The following is an 18008-nucleotide window of genomic DNA, read 5'->3' on the forward strand; positions in this document are numbered from 1 at the left end:
TATGTTAGGATTGTACCTCAGTGCACTTACGGCCTTCATGCCGGTGCTTGACAACGTGTCGGGGGTCGTCCACTGTCTTTGTGGAAGCAGACCACCTGACCTGATAATATACAGTTGCTCCCACTGAAATCTGTTCGGAGCAGGCTGTGGTTGAAAATCCACCGCTGGGAAGGTAGTGCAGTGCCAGGCCCTGCACGTAACGCTCTCCTCTGTGGACCCCGTGTGGCACGGGCGTTTCTCTGCGCTGCCTCGTCACCTGGCTTCCGTCCCCGCGCTGATCAGGTGTGCGCAGCCCCGGAGGTGACCTTGGACGGGCTCTCCAGCTGCACCCTGTCTTCGGTGGGCTTGCAGGGTGACATGTGCCCTGGCACAGTCCATAATTCCCTTCCTGTGCCCCTCTCTGCCCACTTCGCTCCACTCTGTAAGAGGTATGTTCCGCCTTGGCCCAGGGTGGCATCTGTCATTTCTGCCCGTACAGTTCATTGGCCAGAACTGATTGTATGGCCCCACCCGACTTCATGGGGCTGGGAAGTGCCACCCTGGCTATGTGCCCGGGGTGGGGAGAACTGGGAATGTTTGGTGACTGTCACTAGGGACTGCTGTGTGGTTGTTTATTTCCATGGAGTCACCCACCAGCTGTGTTGTGGTGACTTAACAAATACCCTTCTTGTCCAGGCTGTCTTGAGCTCGAGCCTGTCTGTCAGTGTGAGTGTTCCAAGTCCATGTGCTGCACTCACTATCTAGCTCCTTAACAGAGGGTCCTTCCCTGTTCTGTCTTGGTGACCGGCCCCACCGTCCACATGTCTCAGCTAGAAACCTCTTCTGAAAAGCAGGACTTTTTGCCAGGACTTTGGAGGGAAGACTTTCTTGTTCAGCATCTTGGAGGCCAGCCTGCGGGGGTGCCGCTCACTGATAATGCGGCCGAAGCCTGCCCTGGGGTCCTGGGGCGAAAGGAGGGACCCCGTTGCGTTTTGCTGTCCGAGGTTCAGTGGGCTGCCTGCCGTGTCCTACATGGAGGGACTTGATGGCATGCGGTGGAGCCCGTGACACAGGGGGCCTTTAAGCAGTGGACTTTCCCAGGACAAGTGGCTGCTGTGTGCACGACTCCCACTCTGAAGGGGCGTGCTCTCTCCTGCTGTGACAACTGCATTGCTGAGGCATGCTGGGAGGGTGGCGTGGCCGCCCAGCAGCAGTTGACGCCAGGCACCGGGTGTTCCCAGGCTGCCAGGGAGCTGGTGCAGCAGAGGGCCGGGGTCCCTGGGCACTGGGTTCTGGCCTCCTCCTTCCTCCTGCTCCTGGGCTTGGCTGAGTGAGAGGAGCCCCTTCCCTTGAGCAGCTGCGAGTGTGCAGAGGAGGGCAGCGGTGCACAGATGCAGGATGTCAGAGGGCCCTCCCCCCAGTGTGAGAGGGCCGGGCAGGACCCCTGTCTGTGGGGTGCGACCTGGAGGGCTTCCTGACCTGGCATTGTGGCAGTGGGGAGGAAGTGGGATAGGTGTTATCATTCCCTCCTGGCAGCTGGTGCAAAAGCCTGCAGCTTCTGGTCTGGGGTGCCTTTGAGGAATGCGGGCAGTTCTCTAAAGTTAGGGTGTGGTCAAAGGGCAGTTCCATTCTAATTTTTTGAGGAATCTCCATACTGTTTTCCACAGTGGCTGCACCAGTCTGCATTCCCACCAGCAGTGCAGGAGGGTTCCCTTTTCTCCACATCCTTACCAGCACTTATTCTGCGTTGTTTTGTTGATGAGCGCCATTCTGACTGGTGTGAGGTGATACCTCATTGTGGTTTTAATTTGCATTTCTCTAATGATTAGTGATGTTGAATATTTTTTCATCTGTCTATTGGCCATCTGTATGAATACTGTGAGGCTATGAAAAAGAAGGAAATCTTTACCTTTTGCAACAATATGGAGGGACCTGGAAACTATTGAGTGAAATAAGCCAGGCAGAGAAAGAAAAATATATGACCTCACTCATTTGAGGAATCCAAGGAATAATGAGAACTGAGGAATGGAATTGAGACAGAGGAGGAATCAAAGGGACCAGAGGAAAAGAGGACAGAGGGAAAGGGGATGATAGGATGGGATAAACCTGAAGGGAAGGGGGGAGGGAGTTGTAGGGAGGGGAACAAAGGAGATGATGAGAGGAATATGGGGGAGGGAGGAGGCATTGGGGTGACCCTAGAATCTATGTAAACACAATTAATTAAATAAAATAAAGTTAGGATGCGGTGAGGAGGGGGTCGTGTGGAAGACAAAGGCCCCCTGAGGGGGTTGGGGGGCCGGAGGACGTGAGAACCCCTGAGGGGAGGGGCGTGGTGCCTGTGCAGCAGGTTGAGGAGGGGTGTGGTGCCTGAGGGGAGGGGCGTGGCGCCTGTGCAGCAGGTTGGGGAGGGGCGTGGTGCCTGAGGGGAGGGGCGTGGTGCCTGAGGGGAGGGGCGTGGTGCCTGAGGGGAGGGGCGTGGCGCCTGTGCAGCAGGTTGGGGAGGGGTGTGGTGCCTGAGGGGAGGGGCATGGTGCCTGTGCAGCAGGTTGGGGAGGGGCGTGGTGCCTGAGGGGAGGGGCGTGGTGCCAGTGCAGCAGGCTGGGGAGGGTTACTGCTGGCCCTGGGAGCAGCAGGGATGGCACAGGGCTGGTGTCTCAGGACCCCACCCAGCAGTCTGCTGTGCGGTTGGCCTCGAGCAGTGTGGCTGGCGGCACTCTCTCCCGGCCTTCTGGGACTTAGTTCTGAGGCAGTTTAGAACAGGTGCTCTGGAGTGTGAGAGCTCCGCTGGTTAGGAGTGAATGCCCGGGCGTTTCTGCAGGTGTCCGATCGCCCCAACAGACTGTTAGCTCTCCAGCAGCCCGTTGCCCTGCCGCCTGCCCAAGTCTGACCGTCAGGGCGAGGAAAGGCTGTGTGAAGGGTGGAAACCCAGGTGCAGGTCCCAGCGCTGAGAGTACAGGGTGGGAAACGGACAGCACCAGGAACTTATTGAGATTTTTGTGTCCCATGGGCTTCGTTTTTGGTTGCAGGGTTTCAGAAGCGCAGGAGTTAGGAAGGGCGCGTGTGGGTGCGCACATGCGTGTGAGTGCCCATGCGTGCGGCTAGAGGCTGAGAAGCTGGGGATAGTTGGAACCCTTGCTGTTGGTCATCCCCTCATTGGCCACAGGCAGGGACTGAGCCCTTGCTGGCTGCTGGCTCTGTGACTCCAGGGAACAGGTGTGTGCCGTGAAGCTGCCCAGAGTTCGGTGGGCCAGGCAGAGAGTGACATCGACACTGTGGGCTAATCATGACGAGCATCTGTAGGTTCCACGGGGTCTTCAGGGAGCTCAGAGGAGGTGCTCAAAGCCTCCTGGGAGATCAGGGTGGTGGTCCGGGAGGGCTTGGGCAGAGGCTTGAAGAGTGGGTGGAAGTGGGGGAGGGGCAGGAAGAGGATTGCTGCGCGGGCGGGAGGAACAGCATCTGTCATGTCCACGTGGGGTCCGCGTGCCGACGGTGAGGGAGGCTGGTTAGCGGCCCAGTGAGGGGCTGCAGTATCTGAATTCAGCAGGGCACTGGGTGACAGGAAAGGGACATGTGCTGGAGCTGTGGAGGAAGGGGGACGCCCGGGACCGGGGCAGAGGTCGGCATGGGCAGGAAGCAGGAGGGGCGGAGAGGGGCTGTCCAGGTGTCGGCCTGGGCGCTAGACCCTGTGAGTCTTGAAGTTCCAAGGCGAAGCAGGTTTGGGGGGAGGGAGATGAGGTCGTGTGGCCCCACACTGAGTTTGGTGGGTGCTGTGTCTCTATGGGGACACCCTCCACCTGGGTGTGTAGCCCTGGCCGGGGGGCCCTCAGCAGATGGTCATCAGGGGACAGGATGGAAGCAGAGAGCAGAGGAGCAGGGCAGCCTCCTGAGGACCCTGCTGCTGGACCCCCAGGGGAAGGGGAGGGCAGGGTCTGTGCAGTGGTAAGTGCTGCAGGGAGCTTGGCTGAGACGGCGAGGGTAAGGAGTCCATAGGTCCCGGGACTGTGCCTGTGCTGCCCTGAGCAGCAGCCGTGTCAGTTACTTCGAACGGCAGGGAATGAAGGTGAGATTGGGGATGGGAAGAGGAGGCATTCAGAGGTGACGAGAAGGACGGCCCCACGGAGCTTGCGAGACGTGGCAGGAAGCGGGTGGCACACTCACACTGGCACCCTGAGAGTTTACTGAAGGGATTGTTGGGGATGGGAAGAGGAGGCATTCAGAGGTGACGAGAAGGACGGCCCCACGGAGCTTGCGAGACGTGGCAGGAAGCCGGTGGCACACTCACACTGGCACCCTGAGAGTTTACTGAAGGGATTGTTGGTGATGTGTGGGCAGGGGTAGGTCCCGGGGGTGTGGGAACAGTGGGGTGGTGTTAGCACCCTGGGTTCAGAGGAGGGGTCGCTGGTCACCAGTGCTCTGAGGGAGAGCTCTGAGGCCTTGGCAGAGGTGAAGTCAACCTGAGGTGACCGGGCAGGGAGACAGCTCGGACGGAGCATGGGCGCCACCCTGCCCTGCCCCTCCCATCAACACCGGCGCCTCCATTGACCAGAGGACCATGGGGCCCTGTGTGACCCCCCCCCCAGGTCAGCCTCTGGGAGGTGGGTGCAGAGTGGTGGAGGGTAGACCTGGAGGAGCAGATGGGAACTTTCTAGAATAACAGGGACATTGGACTTTTGCTCCTTTCCCTTCAAACAGGATGCACGCTCGGTCTCTGCTCCTTAAGCAGCGCTGCCTGCAGTTCTGTGTCAGAGGCCCTCCCTGTGCGGGGGTGCCAGGGCCCCGTAGTAGTGGGGGTCTCAGCTCTGTGAGCATGCCCCCTCCCCCCGTGAGCATCTGCTCCCACCTTGCGCAGGGTTATTGCTCTTTTAAATGCTGCTTTCTTTCCACAGGGAAATGGAATATAAAGAATTATGTTAATGTGCTTGGGGTTGAAAAGCAATAATGTACAGATGTCAAGAAATTACAAGTTACAGTTCCCAGAATGGCAGTGACTTGGCAGACACCCCAGGCTGGCAGGCGGGGTGAGGGGGCACCCACAGCAGCACTGGGGGAACCGTAAGGGAGGGTAGGTCCAGCCCTGGCCCGTACAGTGAGGGGACCCTACCCGCCCCCCATTGGCACCTCACAACAGGGGTGGTTTAGGGAGTTCCAGCTGCGTTCAGCTAGAAGGCAGAGCCTGGACTTGCGCTCACGCACCCTGACTGCATGGCCACTTGGAGCGGTGACGGTAGTTAACGTGGCGTTTGGCACAGCCCCTCGAACACCCTCACCTGGTCATCGTCAGGTTGTTTCCAGGGTTCCTCCAAGTTGCTCTTTTTTTTTTTTTTTTTGGTATATATTTTTTCTGAAGCTGGAAATGGGGAGAGACAGTCAGACAGACTCCCGCATGCGCCCGACCGGGATCCACCCGGCACGCCCACCAGGGGCGAAGCTCTGCCCACCACGGGGCGATGCTCTGCCCCTCCGGGGCGTTGCTCTGCTGCGACCAGAGCCACTCTAGCGCCTGGGGCAGAGGCCAAGGAGCCATCCCCAGCGCCCGGGCCATCTTTGCTCCAATGGAGCCTTGGCTGCGGGAGGGGAAGAGAGAGACAGAGAGAAAGGAGAGGGGCGGTGGAGAAGCAAATGGGCGCTTCTCCTATGTGCCCTGGCCGGGAATCAAACCCCGGTCTCCCGCACACCAGGCCGACGCTCTACCGCTGAGCCAACTGGCCAGGGCCTCCAAGTTGCTCTTGCTGAGGCTAGAGGGTTAGGGAGGGCGGTGTGGTGGTGAGGGAGGGGGCTGACTGGGACCTCCCCCCACTTTAACCAGGGAAGTCACAGCCTTTTATTGATCCTTTATATTAAAATTGCCCAGAGTTCACTTGAAAAGGTCCTGCCGTTAAAAGAAATGCGTTTGAAACCCCCGTCCTAACACAGCGACAGTGTCTTAGATTCGGACAGTGAGGCAGTGTGGTGTGGCCCTGGTGGACAGGAAGCTCCAGCCATGTGCCTTGTATTCCAGAAGAGCGTGTTTGTGAGAGCCATGAGTGGGGAGAGAAACATGACAAGATTGGTTACAGAGGCACAGTGAGCGTGTGATCGCAGAGCTACGGGCACAGCCAGGACGCACGAGCGGGCTTTGGAAACTGTAATGTCCCCGTCGGAAGATAAAGTAGTATCATTCCGGTAGTAACTACCGTTTGCCTCCCTCTCATGATTATTAACGACAGGAAGAGGACCAGACGGGCTGAGACCACCGTCAGATGATCCGTCCTGAAACCCTGGTTGCTGATGGGGTTAGGACTGGCCTCCCTCCCTGTGCCTAGCTGGCCCACCTGGGGTGCAGCCATGGAGACTCCATGGGGTTTGGTGGCACCCAGCCTTGTCTTCTGCCTTTGAAGCATCTCAGACAGATGTCAGCTGTTGATCTCACTAAAATTACATCCTGTTTTCGGTTGGGTTTATAAAGAGCCTTTTCTAGGGCTCAGTGAAGGTTTTAGACATTTAATACAATTTGGAGACAATATACCTTAAAATTAATGATGTAATTGACACATGTACAAGAAGCAGGATATTTGGAAGGTGGTTTATCTTTTTTGTTTGTTTTGTTTTTTGTATTTTTCCGAAGTTAGAAGCGGGGAGGCAATCAGACAGACTCCCACATGCGCCCGACTGGGATCCACCCGCATGCTCACCTGGGGGCGATGCTCTACCCATCTGGGGTGTTGCTCCATTGCGGCCGGAGCCATTCTAGCACCTGAGGTGGAGGCCATGGAGCTGTCCTCAGTGCTCGGGCCAACTTTGCTCCAGTGGAGCCTTTGGCTGCGGGAGAGGAAGAGAGAGACAGAGAGGAAGGAGAGGGGGAGGGTGGAGAAGCAGATGGGCGCTTCTCCTGTGTGCCCTGACTGGGAATCAAACCCAGGACCTCCACACGCTGGGCTGATGCTCTACCGCTGAGCCAACTGGCTAGGGCCGGAAGGTGGTTTATCTTGAAGTCAGCATCTGGAAGACGTAGGTGTGACCTGTACACGCCCTGCCCCAGCCCACCGCTTGGTGTGCCTAGTGGGGGTGGGCGGGAGGCCCTGCAGTGGGCCGCTCATCTGCAAAGTGAGTAGGAGCCAGTAGCCTCCTGCTGCTGTGGGGACTCAGGCAAGGGCACACGGAGCTAACGCAGCCCTTGTTTCCCCACTCAGCCTTCAGCACAGGTGGGCCAGGGCCCCACCAGAGCGGTGGGCTAGAAGCAAGGGGTTGTTCCGAGGCAAGGCTCTGGTGCCATGGTGTGTGAACCGCCTGTCAGTGGAACACACTTCCTTGTGGATGGAGCAGAGTGATGGTTGTGGAAGTCGCTTCTTGGCCCCAGCCAGGCCCATCTGTGAGTGTGTACGTGCATGCGTGTGTAACTGAGCCACCTCTCAGTTTGTCATGGGGACAAGAAGGGGCTTGTGAACTGGATGTGAGGCCAACCTGTCGTTCAGTGTAGTTGGAGTCCATGGTGGTGAGCAGACAAGTGCATGTAGGCGTGTTCTTGGCAGTCCTGGCCTCACAGGTGCAGGGGTCGTGGGAGAGAGACGCAGGGCAGACCCCGGAGGACCCTGTCTAGCCCTCTCTCCTAGTGCCGCTGGGAGGGAAGCCACTGAAGGGGTCTAAGCAGGGGTCAGACTTGGATTTGAAAACGCTTCACTCTAGGGCAGGGGACAACATGGAGCACTGTGGGGAGCGTGCTAGCCGAGATACATAGCAGTGGAGGACAAGTCAGAAACGGCGTGTCCGGCCTCCCACGGAACGGGATGGTGTGTGTGAGGACCGCGGTGCCAGGGTTGGTCCTGTGATGGGGCTGTGCCCTCACCGTCCCGGGCCCGTCTTTCCCTTTGCGACCCTCAAAACAGTGCTGGGCTTAAACTCTCACGGGTCTGGTGGCTGCCTGAATTCCAGGCAGTGGACACAGCCACGGCCGGCTGACAGGAGGGGCGTTTTCTCCCTATCGAGGGGAGAAGACCATTCCCGGAAGCCGCCTGGGGTTCCCCAGGTCATGCTGGGTTCTGCCGCTCTGGCTGCCGGCTGACCGGGCAGTGCTGTCCCTGGGAGTGGTGGGTGATCGCCGGGGCACGAATAGGGGCTGTTGTGACGAGAGATGCGGTTCTCACCCTCCCTTCTGCCTCCTAGGCCAGTTCACGTCTCTCTCTTAAAAATTTTTCCATTGATGTGAGAGAGAGAGAGATAGGAGCATCAACTCATTGTTTCATCAACGATTGCTTCTCATACGTGCCCTGATGGGGATTCAAACCCATGACCTCTGGCACACCGGGTCGATGCTTTATCCATTGAGCTACCTGGCCAGGGCCCTAACTCACATCTTTGTATTGGTTTATAATCTCCTGAGACTTTATCCCCTGCGGTCCACCATCCATACGCACCCAGTTCTGCACGGTTTTCTTAACCTGCGATTGCTGAGGTGGCTGTAGAGATGGTCCGCCCAGTGCAGCGTGCGGGAGAGACACACCGTCCCCTCTCCAGCTCCTTCCTGTCGACACTGCGCATGCGTGGTTCCTGCTGCAGGCCCCGGGCCCGCGACGGCAAACCCTCATTGACGTCCTCTCCATGCAAGCATCTCTGTTCCCGCCGTGTCACCCGTGGCAAATTGTGTCCCGTGGCAAATTCTTCTGTTCGATGGAGCACCATTTAAAAAGTAAAAAAAAAAAAAATCCCGTGATGTGTTGCTACCGCCCTTTCCCAGACCCCTTGACATTCAGCCGTGCTTATTTCTGCACACGTGCCGCCCAGGATGGAGGCCACTGCGAGGGCTTCTCTGAGGCAGGCAGTTTGTGGACCTCTCGCAACGTGTTTACGGCAGCCGCTAAACGTAAGTGAGACAGAAGCTGCCACTTGACAGTGCATCAGACATCACAGGACGTACTCGCTGGCAGTGACTGTGGAGATCATTTGTTTGGCCCCATTCTGTAGCTTTTTAGGGGTCCACGCGTTCTCCAAGGGAAACACGTATGTAACGGTTCTTGACTCTGGCCGTAGAGAGCGATGTGCAGTTTCTGTGTGACCCATGGTCTCATCAGCTAATGTTTCTTTTCAGTTCTGTGTTAACGGTTTTGGTGCTGATACACATTACATGACTAAGGACCTTTTCTGGTCAGTTCTTAAAAACCCATAAGACTGTTTCTGCCGGATTGAAAAATGTTCCAAGCCCTTGATGATGCGGTCGGGGTGACTTGCACTTATCGGACATAGAAAGTCGGTGTCCGATTTGGTCAACTTGCATGAGCCAAGTCCTTCCCTGGCCTCCTCCTGGACAGCGTTGCCTTGCTAAGAACGTGTGCCCGTCCATTGTGTGTCTGCCCTCCAGCCGTGTGCGGGGACATAGATGTGCGGGTCTGGCTGCAGGCCGGCTGGAGTCTTAGGGAGCACCGAGTTGCCCAGTTGCCTCTGGCTGTCTCCCTGTGCTTTCTCCCCTGTGTCTGGCTCCTGCCTTACCACGTGGTCCCTGGCAACCCGGTGCTTCCCAAGCCCCTGCTGCCAGCCTCCACCCGCTCCGCTCAGCTCTGACCAAGAGCCACGTGGACTTGTTCCTATTTTCTTGTCGGAACGCTCTGAGGAAGCGGTTCCTGTGTCCGCAGCTGGGATTCTGAGGAAGAGAAGAGCCCCCTCCCTCCTCCCCTCTGTGTGCGTCCGGCTTAGGGATTTGCAGCAGCGTGTGTCCAGGGGCTCGCGGCCCCCGTGGCGCTCACCTTGACGTCCAGGCGTCTCCACCCCCACGGGCTGATGCGACGGTAGTGCGTGAGGTTGGCTGTTGCTCTGTTGGTGGCTGACATACCCGCTGCCTGGTGTTTTTGAAAGTCCTCTGAACCCAATAAGTTCACTCTCCCAGGGGCGGTGCAGACCCGAGGCCTGGTTCAGCCCAGCCCCTCCCCCCAGGGCTGCGGTGGCCCCCGTCTGCCTTCCAGAGCGGCTCGGAGAGGCGGGTCACCTGTGGCCTGGGGCGTGGTTTACGTGGCTCTCCCGTAGTTTTAAACATTTTTGGATTAGCGAGTAGCGTCAACTCTGAAAATTCAGATTTCATATGAAAACCTGGATTTCCAGTCTCCCTTTGAATGGTCAGAAGATTTGGTGACTAGGTCCCAGGACCCAGCTGCGCAGCCCTGGCTGGATCCCGGGCCTGTGCCCTGTGCCCCGAGCCGTGCCCGGCCCACGCCCTTCACTTGTGCTGCTGCCTGGTCTCCCTGAGCGTCGGTGCCTGGGCCCCTGGCCCTCACTAAAGGCTCCAGACTGCTCATGGCATTCCAGTCCTCTGGGCCCAGCTGTGCTCTCTCCACTCGTGTCACTTCTGCCCCCACTTCTCCGTGGAGTTGGCCACACTGTCCCAGGAAGCAAAGGGACAAAGATGCTCAGACAATGCTGGAGGAAGGGGCAACAGAACATGAGTTCCCCAGGGTTGGCTTTTCTGAGTCTTATCTTCCTGTATCGCTTTAGCTTTCATGTGACAAGTGCCCGATTTCTGTGACTTCTCTGTTTGCAGACCGATTGTCTTTTGTGTCTCCAGGAGGGGAGGGGGTAAGAGAGGAGGTTCGAACCGTTGGTCCTTGACTGTTCACATGGCCCGTTCTTGTCTGTGTTGCAGCTTATTTCAAGGAGCTGATAAAGGGCCTCACAGCTGGGGATTGTTATTTTTTTCAAACAAACTAAGTCAGTCCTTCAGGTCCTTCCTCCCTCAACGTGGGATGCTTGGCTGACGGTTACTCCTTGTCTCTGCTATCTTTTCCTTGATGGAGCACTGCTGTTTTCTTCACCCCTGTCCTTTGCCTCAGAGACCTGTGGCATTTCCTGTTGCCACAGACGCTTGTTTTTTTTTTTTTTTTTTTGCGTGTGTAATGTAGCATGCACCGGGTACGAGAACAGACGTCGGAGACTTTCAGGGGTATAGATGTTTCTTTATTGGCCAGTTTAACCTGCACAGGGGCGAATTCCCAGGTGTCCGGAGACACCGTACCCACAAGGATCTACAAACGGGAATCACCCCTGGCACTTACCGCTAGGTCCTTATATTTCCTAAGTAAGCAAGCATTACACAGAAGCAGATGTGGCAGTTACCTATTCGCTAAGGGGGGCGCACACAGCATAGCAACAGGGGCTGGGTCTAGCTCATTGGCGAATTCCAAACATAAACTTCTGATAAGGGTCTCTAACCAATGGAATGCAAACGTTTGTCTTCCTTTGTTCTCAGCCTTACAGGGTCCCTATCGTTACCTCCCTGTCTCTGCTCCTACACTCTGGCAATCCCAGCACACTTTCCTGGATCTAACATTGTGATCTTTCCTTGGTCCTTACATGTAACAGGAGGTTGCCTCCTTAGAAAGTCTCTTCTGACCTCGCAGCTGGAGCCCACCATCCCGTCTCATTTCAGCAGGTGCGCCGAGGTCTGCCCTTGGCTGCACCTGTTGGCATGGGTGTCACTCCCTCTGGACCACAGGGTACTCGGGGGCGGGGCCGAGTCTCTGTGTCCACCGTGCCGGCACACAGGAGGTACCTCCTCGTTATCGCATGGTGAGTCAGTGCGTGATCTCTTCTTAGGCTGTAAGTCCAGGCGGCCTTTTCTTCCCCGGCACTGTTGACGAATGGCTATGGTCCTGTGGGGTCCATGACCACAAGCGAGGGGCTATGCCTGCTTTATCAGCAGGGTGGCCTCAGGGCCCGATGGAGCCTGTGGCGGGGGCACGGTGAGTGTTTGCTGACTCACGTGAAAGACTGAAGAACCAGAGGTGATGCCCGGCCTGCTGGCCCAGCGGGTCGGCGAGCGCGCCGCACATGCCTGCCCTTTCCTCCGCCGAGCATGGGTGCTGAGCACGCTCCGACCCAGTCCCTGCACTGCAAGGGCATTTCATCCATCTCGGTCTTTGCTCTGTAGGTCACGAGTCTGACCTTGAACTGGAGAAGAAGTTTAAGGAAGAAGATCGGGAAAAGGCCCCAAGAAGACCACGGATGCAGAGAACGGAGAAAGTCCAGAAGATCTCGTCAGGAAAGGAGGCCGGGCCAGTCTCCGGCGCGAAGAAACCCATCATAAGCGTGGTTTTGACGGCACACGAAGCTATCCCAGGTGACTGTGGCGAGCAGGAAGTGACGGGACGGGGGCCTTTGGGTGAGGCTGTGCCAAGGCCAGCCTGGCACCTCGGGCCCTGGGGTCCTGGGCAGCTCGCCGCTGACGGGCTCTGCAGTTAACTGCCCATTCCTGTGGGGCAGGGCAGAGCTGGTACTGCCAGGGCTGTTGTGGACGAGGTTCCCAGGGAAGGTGCTGAGGCCCTCCCGCTGCGTGCGCTGACTCTGCGGCCACCACCTGCCGCGGCCGAGGACAGGCTCTCCCTCCCCCCACCCCATCCCGGCCCTCTCCTGGGCGCTGCCTTCCCTCTCTTCCTGCTCAGCAGGGTAGCTGGTCACTAAGTCCCCCCCCCCCACTAATGCCTTGGTTGCAGTTTTAGTGGGTTCATCATATAGTACTGGGAATTTCTGCCTCTCTTCCCTCCTTTCACATAAAATAGCACATGGGTCTGTTATACCACTTTAATTCAAAAAGGTCTCTTCCAGGCAGGGTTACTTTAGACTAAAAGTGGTTTATGATGGTAGATTCCAAAGTAAAATAATGTGTTTTCTTTTTCCCTATTCATTTGGGGTGATGTGGGTCAAATAAAATTAAACACTGAAGTTGAGGATGTTCGAAACAGCGATAGCTTTCTAAGCGTCTGTTTTCAATGCTAATAGTAACTGGTGATTTAAAATGAAAATGGTGAGTAAACACCCCTTACTACCTCAGTGCCGAGTCATGTGATACGGAGAGAATAATCCACAGAAAATTCGAGGCTAGAAGAACTTTCTGGAAAGTCATTTTAGCTGCCCCCCCCCCGCCCTACTTCCGAGCAGTATGATTCAGGGAGACGAAACCCCAGGACAAGGCTTTCTGTTCTCAGCCACCCCTAGAGGAAGTTTCTGCAGTAATTAAAGAGAAAACAATGGCAGCATTTTGAGATTTCTGCATGTAGGAATGAAAAGCATGGTTATTTCCTTTGCTGTAACAGAAACAAGAGGTGGGTGGAGCCTTTCTCTTAATGCCCTTGATACGTGCACGTGTGTGCACACACGCACGAAGTACATTTGTGTGACGTGTCCGTGGCCAGTAAAGGTCTTGGATCGTTTCCCATCCTGGAGTCGCACCCGTGAAGGTGACCTGGGAGCGTTCTCCCCCCAAACCCTCCCTTTCCTCTGTGGGCGCCGAGGCTCGGAGGCGCTGAGGAAACGCCACGTTTGGGCCTGGCCCCACACGCGCGCCCGTTCACCGCTCACTCGCTGAGCCCGCGACTCCGCCCTGCCCTGACGCCAGTTTACATTCACATCAGGTTGAACACGCGTGGTTTCCTTCATGCGAAGCCTCGCAGGTGCACAGAGGAGCGTGTCTGTCTGTGTTGCTTTAACAGGTGTATCTAGGGGAAGTGGCCGTCAGGAAGCTTTGATAGGTTGTTAAGAAATGTGCCCCTTTGCCCAAGCACATGCACACGCATTAAACGTGTGCCCTGAGGGGAACGAACACCCTTCACAGGTGTCCCACAGCCACACACATACTTCCCAGGCTCCGCTTCCGTGCTGGGCTGGGGTCAGGGCCTCTCACTGTCACTTGTTAACATGTGGTGCGTTGTGCCTCCATCTCAGGTGCTACCAAGATTGTTCCCGTTGAGGCTGGGCCCCCGGAAACAGGAGGCACGAACCCCGAGGCTGCCTCAGCCGACCTGGCGCTGCGGAGGGGGTACCAGGAGTACGCCATTCAGCAGATGCCGTACGAGCAGCCCATGAAGTCAAGCAGGTAAAGTGTCTGTTCCCCGTGACTCCAGCCAGCCCAGTGACTACCCCAGAGGGTAGGGGAACAACACCACGGTAGATGCGCAGGGCTCTGCTTTGTCAAGGATATGAGTGTCTTGATTGAAGCGAAGAGCCAGCCCCTCCATGCCGGCCCGTCTGCAGCCCACAGTGAAGGAGCGTGGGTGTTCCCCACGTGCCCCTGTCTCAGCTGTGACACGTACCTGCTGAGGTCGATGTGCACGCAGATCACCTGAGCCCTCCAGACGGTTTTCTGGCTGAGAGGGAGAACCGGGAACACGAGGCACCAGCTGGTGTCCCTGGGCTTCTGGAAGAGGGAGAGAGGGGTGTTCCTGAGGGAGAATGAGCGTTCGTGCCTGATCCACCTGGTGGCTCTGGGCTCCTGTGCTGGAGTTCAGCTCAGCAAGGAAACACCTGTTAGGGGTCAGCTCCCGGGGCGGGGAGAGGGATGGGGACAGACACGCCACGGCCCAGGCGAAGCTTGCCCTCGGCTGCGAGGCGATGCGGGTGGTGGGCCTCCGAGCTGCTCTGCTCCGGCCCACCCCGCCACCCGAGCCTGACTCAGAGGAGCGGCGAGAACAGAGGATACAACACGTGGGAAGGGTCTGGCGCGCACGGCGTGATGCCTCGCAGGCCGCTTCATTAATTTGTAGCCGCAGTCCACTGTTCTTGCAAGTGTGGACAACTGGATTTATTGATGAAGTTGTAAAAGTACTCGTTCCTCTGGCAAAACTGTAATAGAATTAAATTTGAAGAGTGTTCTGGTCTCCACTCAGGTTGATTTGTAGACCGTAGCTAATTATCTTCACACTTGAAGGTCTGTTGGGGAGCGGTTCAGCTAAACGCTAGTCCAGTTATAGGTAGGTGTGCTCAATATTTAATTAGCAGATCTGGGCTCTATTTCTGTTGTCACCTGTTCTATTAATATTTTATAGTATTGCTTGTAAAATAGTAATGGAAGAGGCTTCTTTGTATGATGATTTTATTTTGTAAAATACAGATACAAACTTTTAGGTTACAGCAGTATGTCTGTTAGGTTCTCATACAAATATGGTATAGATTTAGCGTATAGTAAATTTTGGAAGTCCAGATAAATATTTTAATGATCATTGGTCATCTCATTACCCTAAGAGAATCACCGTTAATAGTTTTCATGTATTTCCTTCCAGTCTTTTGTTTCAGCCCCATATATTTTATAAAATTGCACTTATAATTTATGAGAAATTTTGTATCTTGCTTTTAATATTAGCCACACTGTACTGTCTTTCCCTGATTGCTCAAATTATTCAGCAGTTCTGACCTGCAGTGACATATCTACTCCGCTCTGGACAGTGCAGCTAGTGAGAGCTTTGTGTGATGCCCATTTGTCTGGACCCTCCGAGGCGTCGCATGGCTGTTAGGAGGGCTGGGCCCCGGGCCTTCCGGGACTGCCTGCCCTCCAGCCGGGCACCCTCCTCTGCTTCCTCCCACCCTCCAGCCAGCCCTCCAGCTGGGCACCCTCCTCTGCTCCCTCCCGCTCTCTGGGCTCCGACTCCCCCTCCAGCCAGCCGAGCCCTTTCTGCTTTCTGATCTCTCCTTGCAGGAGCCTCTTCCTCTCCTTGAATGCCTCACCACCCCCGGTCATTCTTCAGCTCTCTGCTCAACTGTCCAGTCCTCGGGACAGCCTGCCCTGCCCCTTAGGGAGGTCATTCTGCCCTACCCTGCGCTCTTCCTGGATCCCGCCCTTTTCCCTCATGGTGGGGGCCCAGGGTCTTTATCTGCTCATATTCACAGCTGTTCGGCTGGCCCATGGCTCCTCTAGAAGGTTAGCTTCAAGAGCCCCCGTTGTTCCCCAGTGCCCAGAATGCTTTTCTCAATGAATGATTGAATGAATGATTGAATGAAAAAAAGAAGTTCAAAGCCATCTGCTAGGTTGGGTCCCTCAAACAGCTTCCCGCTCTGAACTATTGTGAGAATCAGCTCAGTGATCCACCTTCATTTGAATCCTGTATTCTTTCTTTCGATCCAAGAGGTCTGGCCTTCCAGACTGACTGCCTGATTGCTTTCTGGTGTGGAGGCGGGAGGGCCGCCCTCTCGCTGAACAGGGGACACGGGCAGAGTGAGCTAGTGGGAATCGCGTGGGCACGGCATCAGCCCGTGCGTCAGCACACCGCCGCGGTGCGTGGCTGGCACCGGAGAGTCAGAGGCGGGCTGCTCACCCCCTTCATCAGATCCACTCCCCTTCGTGGGAGGCAGGGCGCCTGGTGAGGACTTGACCGGGGATGTGTCTAATAGCCACGCCGTCGCAGCCAGAAGATTCTCCGAAGACCATTTATGATGTGTTTGTTTAATTAACGTTACGATTCAGGATTTCTTCCTTTGGTGTTCTCTGCACCCATAAAATGTACCACATCCTGGATATCTTTATCATCGGGGATGGATCCAAATGAGTTTCTTAAATTAGCCTTGGGCTGAGCATATAGGTGTCCCAGTAACTTTCACGTCTGAATATTTTAATTACACCCAGTGAATTTTACACCCTGATGTTTATGGACTGCCATCCATTTAAATATTTTTAATTTAAGGATGAGGCAGCCTGTGTTGTTCCGACGTGGTTGTGTGGATAGTTCCCTACGTTCGGACTTTGCAGGCCCAGTGGGTGCGGCTTAGTGATGTCCGATGAACAGCACTACAGGGTGACTGGTGTTTCTGAGGACCTCCCCAGGGAACCTGGTGCACTGCCCACAGGGGTGGGGGAGGAGGAAGCCCCACTGCCCTCTGGTCTCATCCTCTCCCCGTGCACGTTGTGGCAAGCACTTCGGTGATCGTCACTTGATGTCAGAAACAAGATGTGACCGTTCGTACAGTAATGGAAACCCCACAGGGGGTCTCCTCTACGTGCATGGTCTCACACTGTGGCGGGCGGGGGTGGGGTGGGAGGGTGGTGCACACAGTATTTTTGCACCTTTTAGAGGATGAACAGCAGGAACACGCAGGCTCTGGAGGCAGACGGGGTGCACGGGTTCAAATCCCGGCCTCACCACGCACTCACTGTCTGACGGTGGGCAACCGCTCAGTTCTCACACCTGTACAGTGGGCATAGTAACGGGGTTGGGGTTAAATGCTCAGCACAGGGTTTGGCCTATGCTCAGGCCTCGGTAACTGTTAGCTCTTACCATCACCATCTCCGTCAGCACGCCCGTTGCTGCGGTGACGGGGCAGGGCTCCTGGGGCGGACTGTGGCTTCCTCCCCGCCACATACGTGTGTGAGCTCTGACGCAGTGCCCTGACAGCGTTGATTAGTAAGCGACGTAGGAGGTGAATACCTGACAACTGCACGGCAGTCTTACTGACCCGGTCTGAGTTCAGAACCAGTTGTGATAGCGGAGGACGGAGATTCTCTATTGCAGGGCAAAGGAGCATGGTGCGAATCAGCCCAGAGCGTCCTGGGACTGCGCTGCAGCACCGGGCAGCCTGACCCTCCCCCCCCGCAGTCTCCGGCCACTGCTGGCCAGCCTCAGTGGTGCCCACCTGACCGAGAACTCCCGGATCCCATGCTGTCCACGGGCAGGCAGACACACCCTCACCTCTCAGGCGTGGAGAGGCACCTCCGCTGGGGAAGGCATGGTGCTGGTCTTGGCTCTGGTCAGATACGTCTGATCACCTTTCCTGGAAAGGACCGGGATCTTTCACCTGTGGGTGGCCCTCCCGTGGACACGTGCAGCACAGGGCAGGGCTGTCACCCTGATGGCTGGAAATGAATGAGCAGGTCTGGATTGTTGAAGCTGGCCAGCAAGCACAAGGGGATCGTACCCGTCTCTCGGAGCAGACCGACCTCACTCATTAGGGCTGGCCCATTAGGTCCCCGGGATCCAGGCAGGTCAGCTCTGGGGCACAGCTGGTTGGTGTGTGTGTGTTGTGTACGGCACACTCATCTTCCTCCTGCCTCCCTCTCCCGTTCTCTGCCGCCACTCACCCCTCTGCCTCAGCAAGTTTCTCAACCGCCTTCATCCAGGTTAGACGTGCCCTCCTCCTCTCCCCTGGCTCACAGGCCCCTCAACACGCACATGGTGGTGCAGCCATGTGCTCACCTGTCCTCGGCCCTCCCGAGGCTGTGAGCTCCTGGGAAACAGGGACCACTCTTCCATCCTCGGATGTGCCTGGTTCACTAGGTCCTCCGGTCCGGCTGGCTTGTGGGTGGATGGATC

At 56.5% G+C, this 18008-nt stretch overlaps 1 protein-coding gene across 2 annotated transcripts in view; it reads left to right on the forward strand.

The window, feature by feature from the left end:
- ZFAT (zinc finger and AT-hook domain containing) overlaps nucleotides 1-18008 on the forward strand; it is a 139514-nt gene that overhangs the window by 41780 nt on the left and 79726 nt on the right. For both annotated transcript variants that reach the window (XM_066265616.1, XM_066265617.1), the window contains exons 4-5: nucleotides 11867-12055; nucleotides 13657-13807. In XM_066265616.1, the coding sequence (XP_066121713.1) occupies nucleotides 11867-12055; nucleotides 13657-13807 (340 nt within the window). The remainder of the gene's footprint in view (nucleotides 1-11866; nucleotides 12056-13656; nucleotides 13808-18008) is intronic.

The sequence above is a fragment of the Saccopteryx bilineata genome, chromosome 3, assembly GCF_036850765.1.
Source record: "Saccopteryx bilineata isolate mSacBil1 chromosome 3, mSacBil1_pri_phased_curated, whole genome shotgun sequence".
Classification (NCBI taxonomy): domain Eukaryota; kingdom Metazoa; phylum Chordata; class Mammalia; order Chiroptera; family Emballonuridae; genus Saccopteryx; species Saccopteryx bilineata.